Source organism: Thunnus albacares, chromosome 24 (assembly GCF_914725855.1).
Source record: "Thunnus albacares chromosome 24, fThuAlb1.1, whole genome shotgun sequence".
Classification (NCBI taxonomy): domain Eukaryota; kingdom Metazoa; phylum Chordata; class Actinopteri; order Scombriformes; family Scombridae; genus Thunnus; species Thunnus albacares.
This window is the reverse complement of record NC_058129.1, coordinates 11,459,512-11,484,965: the sequence shown is the minus strand read 5'-3', so window position 1 is coordinate 11,484,965 and position 25,454 is coordinate 11,459,512. Positions and strand designations below refer to the sequence as shown.

At 39.7% G+C, this 25,454-nt stretch overlaps 2 protein-coding genes across 13 annotated transcripts in view; both read left to right on the top strand.

The window, feature by feature from the left end:
- The window catches only part of LOC122976189 (neural cell adhesion molecule 2-like), a 436,488-nt gene extending 420,672 nt beyond the window's left edge, over positions 1-15,816 (top strand). For 7 of the 8 annotated variants that reach the window (XM_044344505.1, XM_044344504.1, XM_044344503.1 and 4 more), the window contains 2 exons: positions 1,646-1,853; positions 15,569-15,816. In XM_044344505.1, coding sequence (XP_044200440.1) covers positions 1,646-1,853; positions 15,569-15,683 — 323 coding nt within the window. In that variant the 3' untranslated portion in view covers positions 15,684-15,816. The remainder of the gene's footprint in view (positions 1-1,645; positions 1,854-15,568) is intronic. The other variant, XM_044344509.1, reaches the window with a different exon arrangement.
- An 8,022-nt stretch (positions 15,817-23,838) lies between these two features.
- The window catches only part of LOC122976721, an 81,020-nt gene continuing 79,404 nt past the window's right edge, over positions 23,839-25,454 (top strand). For all 5 annotated transcript variants that reach the window (XM_044345368.1, XM_044345366.1, XM_044345365.1 and 2 more), the window contains exons 1-2: positions 23,839-23,924; positions 24,328-24,404. The gene's annotated coding sequence lies outside the window, so the exon portion shown is untranslated. The remainder of the gene's footprint in view (positions 23,925-24,327; positions 24,405-25,454) is intronic.

Here is a 25,454-nt window from a genome sequence, read left to right as displayed (position 1 = left end):
AAGGGTAAAAGAAAAGTTTTTCCTCCAGCAACGCTTTGTAAATGCATCTAACATTAGCTCAAATTCACCATTTATATACAGCATGTTAGTGAAAATGTAGAAAAACTGAAAGGAGACTGGTTACAGCCACTGCAGTTGCTTATATTTTCTTTCTATGTTGCCACAAAGGAAAGAGGAGACAGTCAAGGAGGGGGAAAAAAAGCTCCCATTCAGTCCTTGTACAGTTTGAGCTTTTTTTTTTTTTAACTGTAGGTGTCAGGCTTCACCTCTCGGCCCTCTCTTACACCTTCATGTTAATATCTAGTCCCCCTTTTTAACTCACAGGCTACTGAACACCCATATGAGAACACTCTTAAGTAGAAAAGTTAATTCACCCTCACTCTTCCATTGGTGATTACTCCTGGCAAGGTCTGACCTCCAGCTGTCAACACTGATCCTACAGTGGATGTTCAGTTTGCTTAACCCCAGGATCACTTAAGGGCACAACTCTATAAGGCTGTACCCACTGGGAGCCTCTCTTCACAGTACCGCCTTCATTTTCTCATTACTTTCAATTGAAAGCAGGTCCCTGCTGCTTGTTCCCGACTGAGCTGAGAGCTCGCCGTGTTTTAGAGAACAGATTGCGGACCACTTTGAGAGAAAGTATTTCAACTTTTAGCTCAAAATACCATCTTTTCTTCCTACGTGATTGTGTTTAGTGCTGCAAGCTACGAAATAAGAGGCACCCAGTGGACACAGAGGCTGAAGCATGGGTATGGTAATGCTGACGCTTGCTGCCTTGAGCTGCAGTGTACAGCATAGCTAAAATTGAACACTAAGTTTTGCACCTGTGGAGGCAGAGACATTGACAGCTGGCACATGCTAGAGAAAGTAGATGAAATGCCTGAGGGCAAATAAGAAAAAAATGTGTGTTGTTGTGTAGTTTTAGGGCTATACAATGCTCATGTCTCTGTCTTGTCAAATGATCAATCTATTTTTTAAGTTCCTAAACAGATAGGAAGCTGCAAAGCTTCTGATATCACAAATGAATCACAGAGTAAAGCCTTTTCCTACCTGTCTTGGAGTGATGTAGATCTCCTTTTTCTGCATTTATTTAAGTCTTTGAAATTTCTTTCCTTTGATTGTGTAAGAAAAACTTTGTCAGGCTGAAATTGATTTGTTTTGGAGATTTGGTAGATTCACGCTAATAATCAAGATCCTCCACTGAGGACTGTGTGGAGTTGCGGCATTGTGGATTAGGACTTATCTATGTGTTGGAAACTCTCCAACTGGCTCCAGAGGAATTCACTGACCTTCGATTGGTAGAACGGTAAAAGTTTCTTGGGGTGAGCGCACTCTTGTTTGGTTCAGCTTTATCGTTTTCTTGTTTCACATTTACAGCGCTGTTGCACCTCCCACGTATAGATGTGGGGCGTTAGGGGGGGGGCGTAGCGAGGATGCTGACCTCCATGCAGAGGTCAGACTCTGTCACAGCAGGCATCCGACCTGAGGACACGTCCTTGAGACGGTGAATCCCTCCCAGCTCGTGACCCTGACCTCTTTCTTTATCTTAAAAAAAAAAAAAACAAGTGCATGAACCAAAATTGCTAACAGTGTTTTCTCCTTGTCGTGTCTGTGTGTCTGCGTGTGTGTTTCACTGCCTTAGCAGAATCCCTGTTCAGCGGCCTGGGGCTGGGGGCGGTGGTGGGCCTCGGCCTGGGAGCGCTGCTGCTGTTCCTCGTGCTGGTGGACGTCAGCTGCTTCTTCCTGCGTCACTGCGGCCTGCTGATGTGCATCACACGCACGCTGTGCAGCAAGAAAACAGCCACCAGCGGCAAGGGCAAAGAAATAGAGGAGGGAAAGGCCGCCTACCTGTGAGTGCTCTTTTTTTAATTGTCTTTTACAGGAACTTTAACACGTTCAGTCAAAGGTTTTAATTTCTATGGTAACAGTGGGGATGTATCAATGTTTGTCAGTCACCAGGTCATTCATGCTTGCAGAGAGAGCATCTGCTGTGGGTGTATCTTGATACTCGTGGGTTACATCGGGTCTCTCTGGCAACTACTTTTTTTTTTTTTTTTTTGTGCATGATGATGAACTGAAGATGACGAACGATGAACTCAAAGACCTGAATGGATGAATACAAAATCTATACAAAGATCAAGAGTTCTGTTCCAAAATGTTGCATAACGAGTTTTAGAGAGGAGAAGAAAAAAACTACCTTAAGTTCACCATTTAATATTTCATAAAAAACTTGAATTAAGTCTATAAAAATGTTCCCATTGTGTAATTTTTCTTTAACCTACTCCTCTACGCTCAGTTTCTTTCAATCATTCTGCAAGTTTCGCCTTTCAAACAGAGATGAATAGCACAGTGAAACTCATCTTGTTATGTGCAGCTTTAATTTGAACAGAAACAGAAACATATTTAGTGTGAATAAGAAAAGGAGATTTCTTTTTACCATATAGGTACACCTACAACAGCCGCCCAACCACCTTTTCAACCACAGTATGTCTTTGATAATGTCTTATTCACTAACATCAGTGCCTTTCATACAGTGTGTCGTGAGTTCACCTTCAAAGTATCCTGTTTGCATGCGTTGTGTGCATTCATGATGTGCATGTATAAACACGTCTGTAGTTCACGCACTGACTTCCTGTGCTGCCATACTTAATGTTTGTGTGTACATTGAATGTGAGCATGCAAATAGTTTGAGTGACCCCTCGTGAGAAGAGCAAACACATACGTTTTTTAAGAATTTATTATCATCAGACAGCTTGCAATTATAGGCGTACCCCCATGAAATCCATTGTACAATCGATTTTCAGATTTAGTCCCACTACTATTTCATGCCTGGTGCGAGCCAAACGGGAGGTTTTGTGAGATGGCACCCACAGAATCTGATTCATTGGCCTCAGCAGTGCCATTTTTGTGTTAAAACTGTCAATGTGCCAGCCCAGTGTCTGCTGAAGAGAAGGATGCGGAGAGAGGGCACAGAGAAAGAGAGGAGGAGGAGGAGGAGGCTGACTTTTTTTTTTTTTTTGCTGAGTCACTAAGCTCACAGTGCTGGAGGGCTGAATGACTGCCGGCCCAGACAGCATGCAGAAACCGCCTCAGCTTTATGTTACTGCCTGCTCCGTAGCAGCAACTCACGCAGGCATTTATAGCCTGCGTGTTGCTGTATGTTACCGTTCCAACTTTTTATGGCTATATTAGAGTTGATAATTTAGCACCATCACATCACAAATACAAAGCAGTGTCACAGGCATACAGTACTTCACATAAAGTGCAGCAGAATGGTGCAAAATGGTCCTGACAGGCAAAAGAAGCTCCACATTTCTTTTACAGTCTGGGTTTTATTATTAGAATTGTGCTCATTATTCACATCGTTTATGATTTTTCTCCTGCAGCTTTGTTGCTGAGACGCAGTGACATGGCGACTAGGGGTGTGACGGTACACAAAATTCACAGTTTGGTACGATTTCAGTACAGCAGGGGAAAAAAAAAGAAAGGTAGAAAATACCATTTTGGTCTTTCATTTTGGAAAATGGCTCATTGGCCATAACTATTACTGAAACAGTTTAGTTGTGCTGCAGTGGAAAAGTAAAATAATCTCTCTGTTCCCTGCCAGGAGTCAGGACACCTGCTGACAGCTGTTTTATGCTGATTTATGGTCTAACTGTATATAAAGTAGTTGAAACTAGCTCCACCTCCCGCAGCGACAACAGTAACATGCTGCTTACACACTGATGCTTCAGTATTAATAATTTAATGATGTCATTAATAATAATATATATAATATATGGATAATTTTAAAGCCACGGTAAAAGTTCATGTAACTGAGAATTGCAGCTGCCTTATTTGAGCTGGATTTAGTCTCTTCCTTGTGTGTTCGATGTTTGTATTCCCTATCTGTTGTGTTTTATCACTACTGTAACTGGTGTGCTGTCTTGGCCAGGTCTCCCTCGGAAAAGAGATTCAATCTCCACGGACTTCCTGGTTAATTAAAGGTTAAATTAAAAAAAAAGTCAGTCAGAGGGACCAAACCACTACTTTTATTTTCATATTTTTAACTACATTTTTCTCTCACAGAACTGGTTCTTATGATGTGCTGTATGGCTATGTCAGAAATCAAATGTTTTTATTGTTGTTCTGAATGGCTTCAAAGGCGGAGTGAAAAGCCGACCATCACAGAGAGAGGAGGCGGATGGGGAGACGCAGTATCGTTTCACTACAGAGATAACGGAGCATGTTTTAATAGCGTTGCACTCGGTCAGTGTTATGGGTCTCTGGTTTGTCATTCTGACGGCAGCGACACTACAGGATGACCAGGCTACCTCGGCTAAGCTGGCTAGCATATATCCATGAGCATGTTACAGCTAAGTGACGTGCTGCCAAAACGTTCTTGGTGGACTCATGCTCTAATTCTTGCTCTGCATGTCGGACTAATTGGATTATTAAACTATTTTGACAGTAGTTGTTTGGGTCATGGAGCGTATTCTTTGTACGACTCCGTGCACTAAACCGTAACATCCATACTGTGATGGTTCAGGACGAATAAACATACCGTTACACCTCTAACAGCGACACATGGTGACAGGTGTATTTAGAGCAGTTCAAAGTATATATCCATTTCTTTACAACTTGGGTTTTCTTTTTGTAGTTTTGCTATTCACAACGTTAATTGTTGAGGTTTAAGACCACAGTGACGTCATTGACGTCCTGAAGGATCCAGAAAGATTAGAACATCATAAAAGTTTTAAATAAACTTCCACATTAGCCAGACTTGGAGGAGAAAACTAAGGCAGGTGGTAAATTTATTGTAAGCATCCATCACACCTTGATGTTTCTTGTTCAGTGTTGACCTACTGTTCTTGCTGCACTTTTCCTGTGCAATGAGGGATTATAGCTTTAGTTTTAGTTTTATTTCTCTGTCATGCCAAACATCTGGCCCATCCCACGTGGAATTACAAGACACAGCTGTTTTACAAAAAATGCATCTTCTGGTAATACAAATACATAAGCATATGGAAAAAGAAAAGAAAAGACAAAAAGAACATAAACTCCCAAATGAACTCACTAATCTGTTACTTATTGTGATAAAGGGTTTCTTACTCTTCTCCCAGGCTTTCTCCAAGTAACTGGCTAGTTTATATGTTTCATATTTACATGTAATATATAGAATTTACTAATTTTTATATTTCATGTTTCATATGTGAACAACCAACTCAGTCTTCAAGATTCAAGACTCAATAACTTTATTGTCCCCGAAGGGCAATTGTTTGCAGTACAACACAGGAAACAGCACAAAACAACGACAACACCAGACGTTTATAAGTTGTCATGTTGCAGTGTCCCATTGTCTGAAGTACAGTGTTATCATAATCAATACAAATGATGGCTAAAACTGCAAAAATAGGACCTAAAGTGTAATAAACTGGAATTATCCTTTAACCATATTAACTCAAGTATCCTTTTGGAAAAGTTAGTAATTCAACTATACAGCAAAATTGATCATTTTGACAGACTTTTCAGGTGTGTGCAGATGCCAGAGTAATGAAAATATAGATATCCACATATCTGTGGTGATGAAAAGAGAACCCAAACATGGACAATACCATGATCACTGTGTCTTGTATGAACAAAATATATATTGAAACAATATCCACTTCTGTATAGTTAATTGTGTAAATGAACATCCAGCTTATAATGAATTCAAAAGACGGGTAGTTGAGCTCATCTGAAAGGACTGTTGGTGTATATTCAGACAAAAACACAGTATATTCTTTTAAACTGGGGACTTGTTTAAAACTAGTTGTGTGAATACTTGTGTTTGCAGCCTTGTTAGACTCTGCAACTGGTGTCTCTGCATCCTCAGATCTCAGCAGAGAAACCAGTTACATAACTGATAGGAATGATGGCCATAACTGCGAAAACAAATCCCCGCTCAGTTTTTCTTTGAGCTATTGTGGAGAAAATGAAGTAATGCAGTAGTCTGCGGCACAATGAGTAACACCACTGAGCTGAAGTGACTATAATGAGATAACACCTGAGATAATACAAAGCTGAGAGACTCCTACCGAGTTTGCAAGATGTCAATAGTTAGTGTGAAGGTGCCGAGGGGTATTAAGCTGTAAAGACCAACAAACCCTCAGCGACATCATCAACTAGAAAATGCATTTCCTGCAGTAAATGCATGTGAAAGCTGAAAGCTGAACTGAATCTCAAAGAAAATGCTGAAAATGCAGAAATATGAAACAAATTGCCTGAAAAATCTGAAAGCTCAAACGATTGCATTGACTGCACTGCTGAAAAACTGCTAAAAAAAAAAAAAACTGCTGAAAAACCTGGAAGTGAAATATGTTGTAATAAGCTGAACTGCATCACCTAAAGAAGCTGAAAGTTGAAATACATTACTAGAAAAGGTGAAAGCTAAACTGTAATACTGTAAAAAGTTGGAACTTGACATAAATTTGCCTGAAAAGGCTGAAAGAAGAAATTATTTATATTGATTTCAGACAGATTAACTGAATTCCTAAACACTCTGGAACAAAAAGGCATTATCTTAAAGAGCTGAGAGCTGCACAGCATTGCTGAAAATGCAGAAAGTAGTATTTGGGTGGAATAAACCTTTAAAACTAGAAAGTAGGTAGACAGAAAGTGTGTGTGTCAGTATGTGTTTGTAAAGTGAATGCATCAGCATGTGTGTGTGAAAGATGTGAAATGTCTTCCTACCGACTTCCAATGTAATAAAAAAATAGCTTAATATTTTAAAAGATATAAAAGGTAGACAGATGAAAAGTAATAACATAAATGTCCTTAAAGAGCTGAACATTTTATATTTGAATGATTTCTGTAGCTGCAGAAGTAAAAGTCAAGCAAAAAAATATAGGAAAGAAGAAGAATAAAGCCTAGAAGAACAATAGTGCGAGTGCTGAATCAGCATTCACACTAATAGTGATATCGATAAGAGTGTATAGAGTGATAAATTATCACAGGGTGGACTTTAAATGAGGGAGATGATGAAGTGGCACTAATCAGAGACTGCTGGTGTTCAGGAAATAAGAGCTGCAAGGGATAGTGTTTGTGTGTGTGGGCTGTGTGAGCATTCGGAAAGAAAATTTGGAGGTGACAGGTGGTGCAGCTCTGCGCATCTCTCTCTGAGACACACAGGTTTGTGGGTCAACGAGGTCATAGACGGTCTTCACTGTCTGTTTTCTCACCTCAGTTGATGCAGAAGCCTAGCGGGGAGCGGCCACTGGCCAAGTGCCCTCTCAGCGGTGCACTTTTAGCTCGAAGTCAGAGCTGGACCAGCGGATGATGGTGAATCTGAGTGTTATGAATCTGCCGAATTGCGCCGAGATCAGTCAGAACACGCTGCGCATCACAGTCACCTCAGGGGAACTTAAAAGACTCGGCAGTGTTCACAGTGACCCCGTTGACTTCAAAAGTCAATCCTTGCTTGTAGTTTTTTTTAGTGTTAAAGTCAAGTTCTTGCCTCGCACTATATCAGTGGGAGAGAAAGACTTGAGCACCGTAATTCTGGACAGTTTTACAGAGCTGTGGACTTCTGCGTGCAAGCAGTAGATACAGAGAGTATCTGACTCAATCCCTGCTGTTTAACTGTCAGGCAGTGATCCAGGAATAGATTTATACATCTGTCTGGTCGTTCAGTAGCCTCCTAGCAGCGTCACGCAGAAGTAGAGGCTCATGGTTCAGCACTGACGCTCAACTATCAGGTGAAAAGAAGAGAATGTGAATGAAGCCCTTTTTGCTGCAAATACATTTTCTTTATTCTCACCCAAAGAGAGAAACTTTTTTTTTAAACTGAACTGAAACTACTGAATGTATCAGAATTCAAATAAAGTGTGACTAAAGGTGCAATAACCATGCATATGTTCAGACATCAGTGAACAGTCTGCTGTTTAGTCAGACTTCAGAGGTTAGTAGAAAATTACTGATTTGACTGGAAGGAGACCAGACTTTTAAGTGTCTTCATGCTCTTATGACTCACAGCAGGACATATAAAACAAAACATTAGATTATAGTGTTGAATACTGAACAAAAATCCACACTTTGAGTTCAACTTTTAACTTTTTATTTAGATTGTTGTCAAATTATAAGCACTGCCAGATCACTTCAATGCATGGAAGGAAAACTATATTGTAAAAGTCCGATAAACAGCTGTCTCAGGTCTCTACGGCAACCTCCAGGATTCATCTGATTACTTTTACAAACAGATTTCACCCCTGTTAGTGTCAGAAAAAAAAGAAGGAACAAAGTATAGAAAGTGTCATAGATCAGTAGAGAAAACAATTATCACAAGCTCACTTTTTTTACAACCTGAACAGTCAAATCTGGAAGAAAATCTCACCCAATTTGACCCTGTTACAAAGCTGTTATTTTGATTTTTCATTCATTTCTGTATGTTACAGTATAATGAGTGGAATGAATAAGGATAGTTTTCACATACATAGTATATACTGTACTAAACTTTTTTGTTTTTGGATGTTGTGTTACAGAAAATAAAGTTAAGCTCACAAAAATGCATTAATATTAATGGATTGTAACCACTTTGGTTACTCATCCATGATTAGATGCCCTACTTTAATTACTGTTTTAACATTTTGTGCTTCGTTGCATTTTATTACACAAGCAAATATGCATTTACCCCCCTCTTTGTCATTGTCTTGCTACTATAGTAGAAAAATAAGAAAAAGATGACATCATACAGAGACCCTGCGCAGGTGTTTTTAAACTTACTGAAGACAGTTTGTGTTATTGACAGCACCTTGAGAGCACCTAAGTAATAAATTCTGGAGTGGCAGGCTCTGACGTCTGACATTTAAACCTGCAATGTGCAACTTCTACATAAAGATGAATGTCCAACGAGTTCACACAATGCTGATTAAGCCTATAAATCTCTCTGTATTTCACAGTATACAGAGTTTTTAAATCTGGTGTCAGTGGTGACATTCCCGTGCCATGCAGATGAATGCATACTGCAAGACACCCGCCGGCCGAGCAGCTAACTTCCAGTTAGCTCTCTGCTAACTTGAATGAGGATAAAATAATTTAATCGTGTTACTTTTCTAGACTTTTTTAAATGTTATTAGACTGAATGGATCAAATTTTATAGTGAAACAAGTCATATTGTAGGGGTTGTGTGATGCTCAAAACCATTTATCCACTGTTTTACAGCCACAATAGTAGCGATGGAGTAGACTACGGCAGAGCCTATGACATAAGCATGTGTCGACAGTGTTTTTGTAATTACTGTCATTGCCAGAGGGGGGAGACAAAAGTCTCGCACTTCAGCTTTAATTAAGTGTGCAGCACTCCCTCTTAACACCAGAGCAAACAAAAAGCTTGGCTGTCTTGCAAAGCTAAAAAGGCTTTGTTGAAAGCCCACCTGACTTTGTAAATGGGAAATCAAAACATACACCTGCTTGGCCTTGTAGAAGGGTTAACTTACATTGCCTCTCTTCTTCCGGCACAATCATGCAAACGAGCTGATTCCTTTAGCAGGTCAGGTAATAAGGTCTTTGATCCCCATGCGAACAGCCAGTGTCCATCAGCAGCTGTGTGCGCTGTCAGAGTGTCCTTGAGTGAGACTTTTACACTCACCATAAGATCCTGGGTGTCAGCGAAGATAAAATATGCCTGAAGAAAATATACATGTAAATGTAAAGCTTTAGATAAGACTGTAAACAAACATCCCTGGGATGTAGCACGGTTTAGAACTTGGGCCACCTAATTAATCTCATTGAAAAGCAGGGATTCCAGGCAGCCTGTATGGTCTGCCATAGATGGCCTTAATTAACGTCAGGGGAGGAGAAGAGCAAGTCACCCCTGCTGTGCTGTGGTGTCACTTAGAAACTTACAGATTACTAATGCACATCTGCATACACACTCTGTGATATGTTCCCAGCCCACCATGAGGTGCGCACAGATGCTGGTTCTCGCAACACAATCAAAGAGGCTTGTCAAGACCCAGTAGCTTTTCTGTTTGCTGTTTGTTTAAAATATAATATCTGAGGGAGCGTGTGGTGCATGAATGCATGCAAAATACAGTATGTGGCGGCGTGTGCAGGAGTCTTGTTGAGGTCAAAACCCTGGAAGAGAAAGAAATTACAGAATTTCCTTTAGCATTTGAGGAAAAATACATATTCTTATTACCTTTGACTTTTCACACATACAACCTAATTACATTATACAAACAAAGCAATATCTTTGTGTAAAAACGTGTATCTGCAGTAGGAGTCGTCCATGCAAACAGCAAAATCAGGCAGCAGCAAGGCTGTTTGTCATTTCTGGGGAAATCTTTTGTCAGTTTTCCACAGATGTGAGGCCTAGTTTTATCTTTGGCACAAACAGATGTGTACATGCACTTGTATGTCCATATGCACACACACACACACACACACACTCATAAAGAGTCTGACTCTACAAATAGTTTATTGAATATGCATTAGCTGATATAACTGGACTTGTATTATGTTTTCTTCTCTCATTTTAAACTGATATTTTACATTTTTTCTGATATCTTAATTTGCTTTTGGAGGCATTTTCACTTACAGCAATAAAGCTCTTTAATAAAATGACATCTGAGAAACAATTATAAATTAGCCAACAACACATAACAGCTGAAATTTGAATATTATATCAACTGATGTTAGTTTTGTCCAGTGGAGACGTTTTCAATTATGTGACGTTTGAAACTTTTTTTAAACTATAAGTACTCCTACTACTACCAGGCTACAGCTAGTCGACAGCACAATACAGCTTGAAGTTGGGGGTTGCCAGATCAAGTCGATTATCCTCCATATCCCACTCTTTATCATTAATAATCCACTTCTCACACACTAACCTGACAACTCTGCAGTGATGTAACCAGTAATATTATGAATAGTTGAAATGGAAAGATCATTTAAGATCAGTAAAAATATTGGTTGGGACAATTCAGCAACACCTTGATGTTAGTAGCGTACATATGGATGCGAGGCATCAACGACACATAAGCGCTGCTGAATTGTATTTGTATTGGTTCATAACATATGAAATGACTTCTCCTTGTTCCCATATTATCCCCAGTATCACTTCTCACCTGTCTCTGTAATGTTCAGAACAGCTATAAACACTTTTGCCTTCAGATATAGTTGGACACATCATATACACTAGCTTCCTGTGAGCATAACGTGGCCTTAAGTCCTCACTGTACCAGCTGTTCTGTCAGCAGCACGGCTCCTCAAGCTCTGAAAGGACAGCAGGGGGGACAAACTGACCTCAACTGGCTGAGACACGTCATACATTTACTGGACAAAAATAGTTTTCAAGAAGGCTCTAATGTATGAGGAGTATACAAGAGGAAAATTGCATTGCTTTAATTTATTGAGTCGTTTAGCTCTATGTGCCCATAGAGGAAGTAGAGCGCTCATAAACTGGGGGTCAATCATTACAGAACTAGTTAATTAGTTCCCAACATATAGACAACTGGAGATTTGTGTGATTTGAATGGCTGCATGTGGAGGTTATGTATTTATAAAACGAGCTAAAGAGAAAACACTAAACTCAGAGCATAAAAAAACACAGGAAATCAAAGAAAAGAAGTGTGGCGTGTTCATCATCTTTTTTAATGACAAACTGAATCGATATGTCGATTCAGAAAACTCCTTCCTTCCCTCCCTCGATATGGCGTCCGCACCCGAGAAAAAGGGAAACAGCAAGCGAAGCGGTGAAACCTTCCCATATGTTGAGAAAACCTCCCCGTCTGAGCATAAGTCCAATCTGGGTTTGCATTAAGCTAATGGGACATGAAATTGGCTCCGCTGTGCAGGAACTTTAACGTCCACCAATCAACCAAAGGGGAACCCCCTCTGGCCACTTGCAATATTTGGGCTTATTAGGTAAAGTATCACGCAGGGCTGCTGTTTTACATTCATGATCTCGCTCACAGAAACAAACTCCAGTGCAGCTATTTGACAGTGATTTTGTGTTGTGTGGCCTTTCGGAATTGACTATTTACTTGAAGAAATTGGGCAAAAAAAATAATGAAATATGGTGAAACAACATTTAGGCCAAAACTTTCCACTGACCCACCACTGTGACACAAAATAGGCCTTTAAATAAAGAAATAATTCAGATATAATTACTGAATTAAATGAAAGCTCCATCACATCAGTGACGAGCACCACTGACTGATTAATGTTTAATATTTAATTAAAGGTCAATAAAATTGAAATTAAACTGTCCTGGTCAAACCTTTTACATTTTGGTGAGTATTGTTGTTCGCCTTCTTTCTGAGAGTTAAATAAGATTAGATTAAACATTTTTTTTTAGGTTTTATTGCTTAGAGAGTCAAAAGCATGGATGAATGGTTTATGTTTCTCAGGCAGGGTGACAAACAAGTTCTGAATGATTAACAGGAGCTCGAAATACAGCAGAATAAGAACCAGAGCAACCCTGCGAACTCAGGAAATGAGAAGCCCTCAGCTAAAGTGTGTTAATACCATCCTGCTGGTAGCCTGATACCCATCATCTTAAAGCACACTCAGCAGGATCAAGTCTACATCTGCTTTCTTTGCTTCTGACTCAATCCCATCTCCTTAATATTTTGATAGTATCTCAAAAGTACACACCGAATGAACAAAAAGAGAATCCAGGAAAAAGCCACTACAACTCAATATTTTCCTCATATTTTTGCACTTTAGGTGTTTATTGTTGTCTGTGTTTTTTTTTGTTTTTTTGGAGCAAGCTGCCGCTGAACGACAAATTGCTTTATTTACAATATAGAGCGACAAATGATAGACAAGTGTTTACTTCACATTGCTCCGTGCATGGTTCATATTGCGTTCTCAATAGGTGGTTTTTGGTTAGACTTTTTTTTTTATTTTGACGGTTACAGCAAATAAAATTGACAATCAACTGTTTCAATGTGTGTCCTGTAGACTTACTATTGTACCAAAAGATGTATATACAGCATGAAAACACCAGTAAATCACCTGTAACAGATGGGAGATTTATATTACTTTTCATTGTCTAATTATGATCCATTTAAAATGTCTAAATACAGTATGAGTTTAGTAAAATCAGGAGTATAAATGTGAGCTATTAAAACAAAACACATACCCATACCAAAGTCTGACATATATTATAAATCGTCATCATTAAAGTCATATTATGTCACTTTATTATTTTATTCTGACTTTTTCTCAGTCACTGTATTAACTGCAATAGGATAAAGTACTTTAGAGTGCTGAATGCAGATAAAAGCCCTCATACATCATATTACTGGAAACACAGGCTGCTTAGATTTTCATCCACATTATCATAAAGATAAAGCCGTGATGTCCTTCTGCTGAATTACTCGATACAAGACTCTGAAGATGAGATGAACACAGCGGCTGAGAAGAGGCAGCCAGCCAATCAAATGTCTCATGCCTAATAACACATGCATGTATATTTTATTTCGTTCCCTCTTTTTTTTTCTCTCTCTCCTCAAAATGAATCAAATCAAAAGTAAATGGGATATTTGCCAGCTCTGAAGTGATGTTATTCAGGCCGACACAGCTAGAACAATGAGAGCACAGACTGAAGAAAGAAACAACAAGCTAACAGAACATTGTTCAAATGCTGTAATAATGTGAGAAACTGTTCAGTTATGTAAAATCTGCTATTTAAGATGCATAGATCTGTTAAATCCAAGTCCAGTTCACTTCCAACGTGAACGATGAGATGTCCGGAAGTTACATTTATATACTACTTGATGTGTTTGCCAGAGAAGTTTTTAAAAGAAACTTTGCAGCTTGGATTATGTTCACTGACAACATTTTTAGTCCAAGAGGAGTTGTGTACCTGTATCACACAGGAGTCATAACAAGGTGGTCTGGAAGGATGGCAGGTGTACAAAGCGCAGGACTTGGATACTGAAAACCTGGGTTTGCATTCCTGCTTCCTGTGTGTGTTTTTAGGTTTAGGCTGCAAAAGCATTTGGGTTAAAGGGGACATGTCATGTTTTTTGTGATTATGTATCATTTATATATACTGTTATAATGACAGATGTCTGTTAAACATTGTCAGAGTCCCAAAACGTGACGTGAATGTTTATAAAAATGTCAAAGTCAAAAGTCAGTGCTTCAGCCTGCTCTGAATGCTTCATTTGCAAAGTTACCTCTACCTCCTCATCGACTGACATCAGATCATTCAGTCGCTCCGCAGTCATTCGTTTTGTCTACTCGCATATTTTTGATCAGATTTGGGCTCAAACATGTACAGACGTATTTGAGAAGGTTATATTTTGAGTAAAGAACAGGAAAAAGAAGCAAAATGTGACAACTACTGTTTGTTTATGTAGTCTCCGGAGCAGGGAGCTTCCATCAGGAGGCGGGGCCTTAAAGAGACAGGAGATAAAACCACCTGTTTCAGACAGAGGCTGAACTGAGGGGCTGCATTAAGAGCCAGTATGAGATAAATAAGGAACTGTGAATCAGAAATATAGACCTGGAAGTGTGCATGTTATGTCCTCTTTAAGAAAAGATCATGGTTTTGGTTAGATATTAAAGTAAATACGTCCCCTCTCCTTCAAGTCGGCATCGCCTTTTATAGTATTTAAAGGCACCCTGTGGAGTTTTATTGTAAACAAAGTTATGCTTACATTCAGTCATTCACACTAAAGCACATTGTGTGTATCCTTGAGCATTTGAACCTTTTGCAAAGAGGATTATTAAAAAATATTTAAATCCTGCATTGTCTACTGTACGTTTATCATCATCATTTCTTTACTATGCTGATATAAAAAGCATAATTACATTTATTATATTGGCTGTTAGTAAATAAATGTAATTTCTAGGACACAGGGTTGTCTTCTGATATGACTGACTCTGCGTCTCAATACTCTTTTACCATCCATATAAATATTATGTAGTTGTTACTCTAGTGTACCAAAGTGGCATTTATCCCAAATGAACATTTGGAGAAAATCCAACAACGGGCCTGCCAAGTCATGTTTGGTTACTATCCTCATCTCATCTTCCTCTCCCATAAGATATCTGAGCACCGGAAGGAAGCATAAGACAATCAGACAAACTGGTGTCTATTTTAGGTCAGATGTCCTCTGTTTAATCAACCTCTGAGGCCAAAGGAAGGCATGAATATGATTAATATATCTTTCTTTTGGCCTGTGTGCAGCCCTGTAGACACTGTTATATTTAATATCCCTGGTGCCTTTTCACTTCATTTAAATTCAGCTTTATTAATCCCAATGGGGGCAACTGATCCGTGCACCAAAAGGTCTAAAAGGTGATTATTGTGATTACTGGTGGGCTCTAAAGCAGGAAAGTACACATTTCGTGGAGCAAACCATTAAGCCCACGCTCTCAAATGGTAGTAATTTAGTCCTAATTTAGCTAGCATTTACTGTATGTGCCTGCTTCATACAAAAACATCCTCCAGGTAGTCACTCTGAAGTCTGTGCCTGTTCACGTTAATTGTAAATGTGCTTTAAGTTTCCGTAATCACCATACTCAAGTGAAGTATACACGCAGCATCTCACTTATATGCTTTTTTTTTTTGCGTCTTCTTCTACCAACAGGAAGCTACCGCTGAAGGAAGAAAATGGAAAAGAGTCTCTCAAGCCGGATACGATTGAAATCAAAGTGCACAGTGACAACAGCATCCACACAAAGCCTGACGACAGCAAAGCGTAAAGGGTCGGTCCCCCCTCGCCACCAAAAGAACATTCGGATCACGAGACCAAAACCCAGAGAAACTACAACACTGGAAAAAAGTGGAGTAAAATACCATATCTGTTTATAACAATGCCCCAGTGAAAGGCATGTGTAAATACAAATAATAGAGAGAAAATAGAAAGGAAGAAAGGGTCAACCTTTTAGACACCCTGAGTGATAAATGTATCATGTTCTTACCAACATGGCATCAGTGGAAGGCTCTTGTTGATCAATGATTGTATATTATTTTTTGGCTTTTTATTATTTTATTTTTTTCTGATGATGCTTTGTTGTTTTGTGTCATTCTTTCTTTACCACGTAAGACTTCCATGCAGATAATGGTTATAAATCACGTCTCCAGCCCCCTTCACCCTCCCACCCTCCCCGTCTACAACTTCTCCCCCGGCGACACAATCAGAAACGCAGGCAAAGCTTGTATGCGAGTGTGCTTTTGCTTTTCTCTCTGTTTTTTTTTTTTTTTTTTTTTTTTTTTTTTGTTCAAACGCACGGGCCGACCCTCACTGCGGGAGATCACATTGATTTAAACCCAATCGCCTCGTTACACTACAGCAGCCCTTGTATGCCTTTAATAGCCCAGCTAGGTGAATGGCTAATGAGGGGCAAACACTTGAGCACTGTGTTTCAAGCTAGCTGGCTTCAGTAACAAAAGCTAAACCACTTTTAATGAGATTTTAGGCTTTTATTACTCCAGGAAATCATAACGACAGGTTCTTATGAGGGGAATTTGTTCCCAGTAGGGTGAAAAATTGTATGAAACAGGACGTAATGGTTAATTATGAAGAAGAATTTGGACTCCGGAGGGCTGTTGGATCTCACTTTGTGTGTTGTAGGAAAAAAAAAAAAAATCAAAAATCTTCAACAAAAAAGGACAAAAAGAGAGAATAATGTGTTGCAGTCTATGAAGTATACGATATAATAGCGTACCACACATGTGCATTGATGTCATTGTTACAAAAGCCTGTTATATTGACACTGAATATCGCTGACACATCAACTGTTTCATTCTCTAACACGTGCATCGTCACAGTATGTTTCATTCATCTTTGTTCAAACCGCATACAACATACATCGCCTGCACTGCAAGCTGATTTGTGCTCAAGGCATGGGAACAATCTGGTAAAGGTATGCTGATAACAAATAAATCAACATGTGTGTAATTTCTGTTTTTAATGAATGATAAACTTCTTTATTCATTCCTGTGTCAGATCTGCCTCAGATGCTTTTTTTTTTAATTTTTTTTTTTTTTTAAAAACCTTTTGTTTCTCGGTCTGATCGCTTTTCTCTCTGATGTTGTCATGTGTTGTACATAGGTGAAAAAAAAAAGAATATTTTACAAAGCTTTTATGTAAATATACCCTAAGGGATGTGTCTTTTTTCAAAATGCAACAGGCTTGGCTTTTTTTTTTTTTTTTTTCCTCCCTCAGATGAAAACTTTTTTTTTTTTCCTCCTTTTGTTGTGTTTTGGTCCAAAGTTCAGTGATGGTGTAATAATGCTTTTTCAAGTCATTTGCTTTCCCTTAAGAAAGTCCATGCCCTAAAGCTATTTCACAGCATTTCAATGGAGGCAGTAATTACGGCATTAGTGTGCCTTCTCTTCTTTTTTTTTCCCCCCTGCCCCCCTTGTGGCCCAGTGCTGCCGCCGCCGCAGCAGCAGCAGCAGTGTAGACCATCAAAATGAATTTTTGGTCACAACTTTGCTGCTTTTTTTTGCCACAGAATGTGTTTAAAAGATGAAATTTTTATTGTGATTGCTGTGGAATTCTGGGAAATGTAGTCTTAGGATTGTGGGTAGTAGACAACGACACTGGACGGAAACACTATTTAGTACAACTACATGTCAGGCTGATGCTGCAACTCCTGAGTACAAAGTGCAGTGATGGGCTGCAGAAATCTAGTTTCAATACCAGGTAATGCATCATCACGTGTGTGTGTGTGTGTGTGTGTGTCTGTGTGTGTGTGTGTATGTGTGTGTGTGTGTGCATACATGCATGGGTGGGTGAATACACTTTGTTGTATGTCTTCATGAATCAGGTTGCATGTATGGTTGTTGAATGTATCTGCACGTACGCAGCATGTGTGTGTGTGTGTGTGTGTGTGCCCATTTAGATTTTTCACACAGCATCCCGATTATAGAAAATATCCTAAAATGAAAGAGTTAATTTTATTTTGGCGTTTATTTTGTTGTTATTTATTTGTTCATTTTGTTAACTATTTATATTAAGGTGTGTTATAAAGTACACTTCTCAGCTCCATGATGCATTATGTGGCTCTGCAGGTCATGTAGGTTATGATGACCGTGTGCCAAGTATGAATGTCCGAGTGCTTCGAGTGTCTCTCTCTCTCTCTGAGTGTGGAGCGAGTCGGCGAGAGCTCTCACGCTGAGTTTCAGAGTGTTCTCTGATAGGTAAAATCTGATTATGTAGTTCTCGACAGTGATTAATTCCCCGGGGCTGCAGCACTCCACACGTGTGTCTGCGAGCCCCCGCCCCCTGCCCCCCTCTGCCGCCGCCGCCGCCCCCTCGCCACTATCCCCCTGCCTCTCAGACTCCATCGGTTTTTATCCCAGACCTCATAGGCTTTGTTTTCTCACAACGAGCCCACGTACCTGCATATCTCAAACGGATGGTCCTGCCATGGAGTGGTTCCGCTGCCTGTTACAGTGACTGTAAATATGGGAGCACAGTGCCTGGAGGCTATACGATTTGTACATGTTCTTTTGTATTTGAATATGAGTCTAAACCCCCCCCCTCCCCACCCGCCCGCCCGCCTCCCCCAACCCAACCTCACCCCTCCTCCCCCCCTCTCGTCCTCCTCTCCTCTCTGTCTCCTCCACAGTCCTTTCTTGTAGGGGGTAAAACAGGTGTGTTTGAGCTCAGTGTACAGTATGTGTCCATGCTCCCTGCGTCCCTTGGACTGTCCTCGCTGAGTGTGCTTTGTGCAGGAGGTGGGAACTATTGATGTCTCTCTGTACGTACCTGTGGAACACTTGTGACTCCTGTCATTTGCCGCTGTAAATAAACATGTCCTGGTAGAAGAGAGTGAGATGTTGTCATTCATAGTTTTTCTTTTTTTTTTTTTTTTTTTGGCCTTTTTTCACTGGCTCTCCAGTGGGTGTCCATAAGCATCAAACACGTGTTGAGCTACTCAGCAGAAACATTTGGCGTATGTTCAGTTTCCAAGATGAGAGTTTATCACCAACTACAGTGCCAAATGGCACTGTAGTTGGTGATAAACTTTCAGTTTGAACTCTTAATTCTCAGCAAGAATGCAAATGAGCGTATTTCCCAAAATGTCATTAAAAGTATATATATTTTTTAAATTATTAAGTTTTATTACAGAAGCAGGCCATAACAGCACCATCTGTCCAATTTTGGTGAAACTTGGAGGGGTAAGGTAGCTCGTAACTGCCTTAATTATGCATGAAGAACAATTGTTTATCTGCTTACACACTCAGAAATCACTCACTTTTAAAGCACAAGAATTCCATAATTGTCCCATATAAAAACACCAGTGTAGTCCTTTGAAGCTGCTAACACACCTGAATTGTATGGAGCTGTCCAACTCCACTTTTTTCAAGCAACAATTATATTTGAAATGTGCGCTAACAGGTGCGGAGTCCTTTTAATCGGTGCGAGAGTACAAAAAAAAAATCTCGAGTGAGGGATTGTGGGAGCATTTAACACAGTGTGAAATGAAAGCAAGGTATGAATTTCTTTCATTTTTCACATTCTGGGCTTCGCTATGAGGTAATGTTACACTGACCATCGTGGGGTGAAAAGAAGATACTGTCATAGATACTGATACTGGGTGAACATTTCATTCTAATCCTCTGCATTGTAATAGGCTGTGCTTTAGTCTGGAGCAATCATGAGATAAAAGCAGACTACTCCTCAAAGACACAATTTTAATAGCTTTTAATTTTTTTTTCGCCGTTGAAGTCGGCGGAGCTCTTTTTTTATTCCGGAGGACACAGTGCTATTTTCATCAAGGTCATTCCTAAACCTCCATAACTCTGTTTCAACTGTGTTGCATCTAAATCTGTCCTCTCTTCCTTGAAACAGAAGAAGTGCTTTAATGATAAAAAGCCAGAGACAGTGAGAAGCTCAGCTCAAAGGAGGAATTAAAACAATTCTGAATAGCACGGAGGAGCCAGTGTTCCTTAACAAAGCTGCCCCCTCTTCAACACTCATTTGAAGTCAGCAGATAACGTTTCTCAGACGTCTCCCTCCCACGTGAGGGAGGGAGGGAGGGAAGCAGCGGGTTGCCTGTTGGATCCTGGATGCAAGGGCCTCTGTTAACAAGGGGAACAAACTTCAACTTCATCTCCCACAGGGGCTCAAAGGAAGCCTGCACATCAAACACTGAGTCTCATTTGGATGAAGAGATGCAGAGAGGAGAGATATTGGAGGAGAAGAGAAACAAGTGAAGTCACCCTCTCTTTAAATTTGTCACGCAGCAGTGTGACAGTCTGTTACAGGTGATTAGTATTATTTTTTTTTTACACAGGGGAAGTTAGACAAACAGCACAAATGTTGGGGGCCACACACAAACACACACATAAGCAAACACTGTGTTTTAGTCCAATGAACGCCGCTGGGAAGTCATGCGCCACATGAAAAGATAGCGCAGTAAGCCTTCAGGTAATATTTCTCCTCTAATCTTTCTGTTTGCAGAGACTCCCATGATACAGTGCTCTGACAGCACCTTAATCCCAACTATGAGAGAAGTTTGGGAAGTCTGGGAAGAAATCTCTCTGCCATTGTAGAAGTTTTCTCTGATACATTCACAAGTGTGTGTGTGTGCACTTCTCCCTCACACAGAATTCCACAGTGACGCGCTCAACTCGTTTCTGAAACTTTGCCAAGGAAGTGGAGCTTTGCCACATGGGCGAATCATGGACAAATCCAGCAGAGAGCTTTTTGGCAGGTACCACCCTCCACTTTCTTAATCTGCTTAATTTCAGAGTCTCCCAGCAGTGGTCCGGCTCTCCTCTGATTTGACAGGAGAGGAGATGGGGAACGACAGGTATGTGTGTGTGTGTGTGTGTGTGTGTGTGATACCATAAATCTGTCATGGCAACAAAAGTACTTTCTCTTGTTTCAAAGTTTCACCTCTGTTGCACTTTTGACCATGCCCAGCAGTGATGTAACGCAGAGCATGCAGCCAAAGCAAGATTTCTTTAAATGTATACTCCATGAAGTTTTATGTGTGTGTTTGTGTGTGTGTGTGTGTGTGTTTCCTCAAGGCGTGTCCTCCCTCATAAAACACATGCAAAGTAGATTTTTTAAATATCTTGAAACCTACATTGTTTACATCAAGGTTTTGCTAGCTGACAGGCTTCATCTTCCCTGCCGTTTTTGGCACATTGCTTCATTTCTTGGCGCATTATTTCCGCTAACTATCAGTGGGATGCTTGAAATTGCCTGCAGAAAAGTGAAATGCATTGCTGCACGCTTGCGTGCCTACAAAGAAATCTGAGTCATGCTAACAAAAAGCTAAAGCGCTAGAACTCCACAGGGTTCCTTTAAGACGGAGGATTGTGAGATTTCACCCACCGTTCTGCACATATGTTCTCTTAAACAAAGCAGTTTGACCTTAGATACACTCTGGAGATCATGCTTTTTCTTTCAAGTGAAGAAAAACTGAACAGAGGAGATGATATCATTTCACTTGTTTGCAGTTTAAAGGAGTTTTAGCAAAGTATAATTACCTTGCAGATCTGCTTTGTTTGGAGATGAAGTTTGCAGAAGGAAAACGATTTCTATGATGTTTTCTTGGAAACTCAATAGTAACAACCTGCAAGAAACTATTTGCTTGGTCAAGAATGAACTTTTACTCTCATGCAATGTTGCTTTACACCTTTTGCAGCAGCTCTGGTGATAAGCAGCCTTTGCTCTGGAGAGTAGAAACTCGCTCATCATACTGGAATAATAAAGATATGGTGCCCTCTTCCATCTTTTTATATTTATTCCAAAGAAACCACTTGCTGCCTTAAACAGGACACTTGGTATCCTCAGCAGCAGAGGAATTTTACCTTTATAAATGTTTAGAAAGGCAAGTATAAAAGCTGTCTTGATCCGTGTAAAGCTCATGTCACCGCTGAAAGATAGCAGCTGACGGTAGAGAGCAAAGTGACATTTAGTTATAAATGTTGCAGGTTATTTCTTGAAGATGAATATTACTTTGACAAGTCATATATCGAAACGCTGGCTGGCCCCTCGTTCACATTGCGGGTGAAGCAGCACGATGAAGGATGGAGGCAAATATTTGAAGTAGATGCTGAGAACAGAACGGCTCCCTAAAGATTTGCAAGGAGAGTCGAGGAAGGTGAACAGACTTGGAAAGGTGCCACGTTTTCGCGCGCAGAGAAGATGAGTTTGAGCAGATTCCTGCACTGCGCGCTGTGATTGAGAGACATTTCCTCTCAGTATTTCCATCATGAGCGTTTCTATAAGTAAGTTCAGCAAAGAAGCATCGCTTAGCATTTCTGTGAAAGCCATTACATGCTCGCGTCGTCATTCGTTTGGAACTACAGCATAATATATTCACATCTGTCAAACTCAATATAACCCTATTAACTGGTGCAAAGTGGAGCTACTGGGCAGAGAATTCTTAACATCCTCAAGAACCTGCTGACTTATGTTCTATAAATTTAAGATGAGGTCACGGCACCTGCTGCAACTTCTTAAATTGGCTTTTCTGAGTGGTTCATACAAGAAACATTGCACTCTAACAACAGGGAGCAGGAGTGGTAACATAAATTGCTGAGGAATAAAATAAAGTCTCACTTGTTCTATTTTCTTTATTAAAAACCACTAAACATCAAGTGATAAAACAGTCTTCGTACTGTCGCTTTTTTTTTTTTTTTTTTTTTTTTTCTCCAAACAAGCGAGCTCTGGAGGGAACTGAAACACAATCCAGATGACAAATGAGAGCTTTATGGCTGTTCGCACCGCAGGCTTAGTGTTCAAGGACACACCGGGAGGATTTTCCAAGGGAATAGGCCTAAATTACTTTGGGTTGTAACTCTTTCAAAGTGATGCAATGCTTTAAAAGAGAAACACATAAGGTGTGTTGAGCTAGTGCGAGAGGGGCCTTTTGATATGCAGGGCAGACACACATAAATACATCAGGATAGAAATCTTGAAGAAGTCACGTACATTGGTCACTTTATCTCTCTGTGCTGTGAGTCTTTCATTATGAAGCTCGGAGCTACAGGAGACATAATTGCGTCTGTGCATACACAGCTGAGCTGTGAAATACCTTTTTCTGTCGGATCAAAGACCACTTTCTTTTGCGGAAAAGAAAAGTTTCAGTGTGACACTTGGCATGAATTTCTTTTCTCAGTGGAATCAAATTACAATGGATGGATTTAATGCTAACAAGTAGCTCCTAAATAATTCAATGTTGTGCTTTTCTTTTCTAGTTAAAAGCAGTCTGTGATAAATATGATCAAACCAAATTCACTCATTTGTGAGTTTTTTTTTGTTTTTTTTTCCAAATAATTCAAGTGGCTGCTGTTGTATGGAAATCAAGGTTCCTACCATTCAGAGTAAAGGTCTCATTAACTATTCAACTAGACCCTCAGAGAATATTTTCTCACCACTTTTAATAATACCACCAATCTATGGGATCCTTCTCTTTCCTAAACTTAAAACTAAGTGTATGTAGACAAAGACCTGCCGCCGGCAGTGTTTAAGGGAAAAATTCACACTTGGATAATCGTACACAATTAGACATCATCAATTAGTGATGCTTGGTGCATTATTTTACAATAAAATGTTGTAATTGCTTTACTGATGCAGAAACCGCTGTGCTGGAAATATAGAGATATGGCTTTTATCTATTTGGCCATGGTATTAATGTGAATAATATAACCACACAAGCACCAAGCATTTAAATCCAGAAATGCAAAGCACAATAGCTGTACAAAGACTGTTGATGTGTCGGTGCTTTAGGCTGATTTCTTCTCTTTATACACGTAATAGCTTGAAATTATAGTTGTGTGACAGTATTATCTAAATCCACTATGAAAGATATTGTTAGAAACTGCATGGCAAAGTGAGCAATTAAGTGTCCTTCCTCAGTGTAGGATCTACTTTTTTTGCCTCATCACAACATCCTGTTTCAACAGGAAGTACATCACCTTTAAGGAAGCTCACTTCTTGAAATGCTGTTCAAAACCAGCTCCATGCTGTGGTAAATTCATTCATTCAGTTTTATGTTTTACCTGCTCAATTTATCTTTTTAGACCTTGATATTAAACCTGATATTAAAACAGAAACTTAGTTTGAAACTTTTATTTGAAAGTCAGTGAGGTTTGCTCAGCTTTGAATTCTTAAAATCCTTTCAGTTGTTTGAAAATGAATTAAACACAAAGCTTAATTAAAGACAGCTAAAGTCAGCTAATCACTGACTGTACTGTAATTCACTGCTTTTAGGATTAATGAGCGCGTCGCTCTGTAGTGAAAACCATGTGTATCTAAAATGTCAGTTTTTCAGGAAATTAAAAAAGCAGCTTTGATTTAAGCTCTTTGACAGTGTGTTTTTGAGATAATCCTACATGTTTAGATTTGATTAATATAGTCAAGATTTCTTATAGGAGAAGCCAGCTGATCCCAGCCTGACAGCATATGAGACTCCATCAACCACACGACGCTGCACCCTGTGAACCCCGAGGTATGACTCATCATACTGTATGTAACAATATGGCTCATAACTAGCGTAATTATGTCTCCCTGTACGGGAGTGTGAGAGGTGCTGATGGCTTTTACTTCAGATATTTCACAATTAATTAGTGTATGTTTCCCCACAGATAATCTTTAGAAAATAAAAAAGCAATTAAAACCAATAGAACATTTTACCTTTATAATTATATGTATTCTGTTTATTTTAAACTCTCTGCTGTCACATTTGTTTTTAGCCACAGTCAGGTGGCTTATCGCTTTCGTCCAGACTTAAATATCTGAACAAATATTAGATTGATTGCCGTGATAATTGGCAGATATATCCATGGTGCCCAGAGGATGACACTAACTTTGGTGATCCTTTCACTTTTCCTCTTGTACCACCATGAGGTTGACGTCTTTGGTTTTGAGTAAAAGCTATATCTTTTACTCAAAACCAACTAACTAAGATGATGAACATGGTAATTCTACCTGCCTAACATCAGCCATTTAGCATCATCATTGTGAGAATGTTAGCATGATGATGTAAGCATGTAGATGCAGACTCTTATTCTTACTATGTCACAAATTTATTATTAGATGATTGCCAACTGAGTTCAGAAAAATTGGGGTTCATCCGTTGTAACTGCTAAGTCGTCGGCCGTTGTGTAGTCTTTGTTGCTAAGTTTGTTCACGTTGGCCACTCGCATATTTTAGATCGGATTCGGGCTTGAACGTATTCAGATGTATTTGAGAAGTGAAATCCTGCTACTATTGTTTGTTTACGTAGTCTCTGGAGCCAGGGTGTGGGCTCACCAGGAGGGGAGCCTGAAAGATACAGGAGCTAAAACAAACTGTTTCAGACAGAGGCTGAACTGAGAGGCTACATAAAGGGCCAGAATATGATAAATAAAGAGTTTTTTTTACACTGTAAATCATGAAGAGTTGAGTTACAGTTGAGCCCTGTAATATGAATATAGACCTGAAAATGTGCACGTCCCCTTTAATATTAGTCCTACTTAACCGACATTCTTTGAAGATTCAAACTTCACCCTTCACAAGT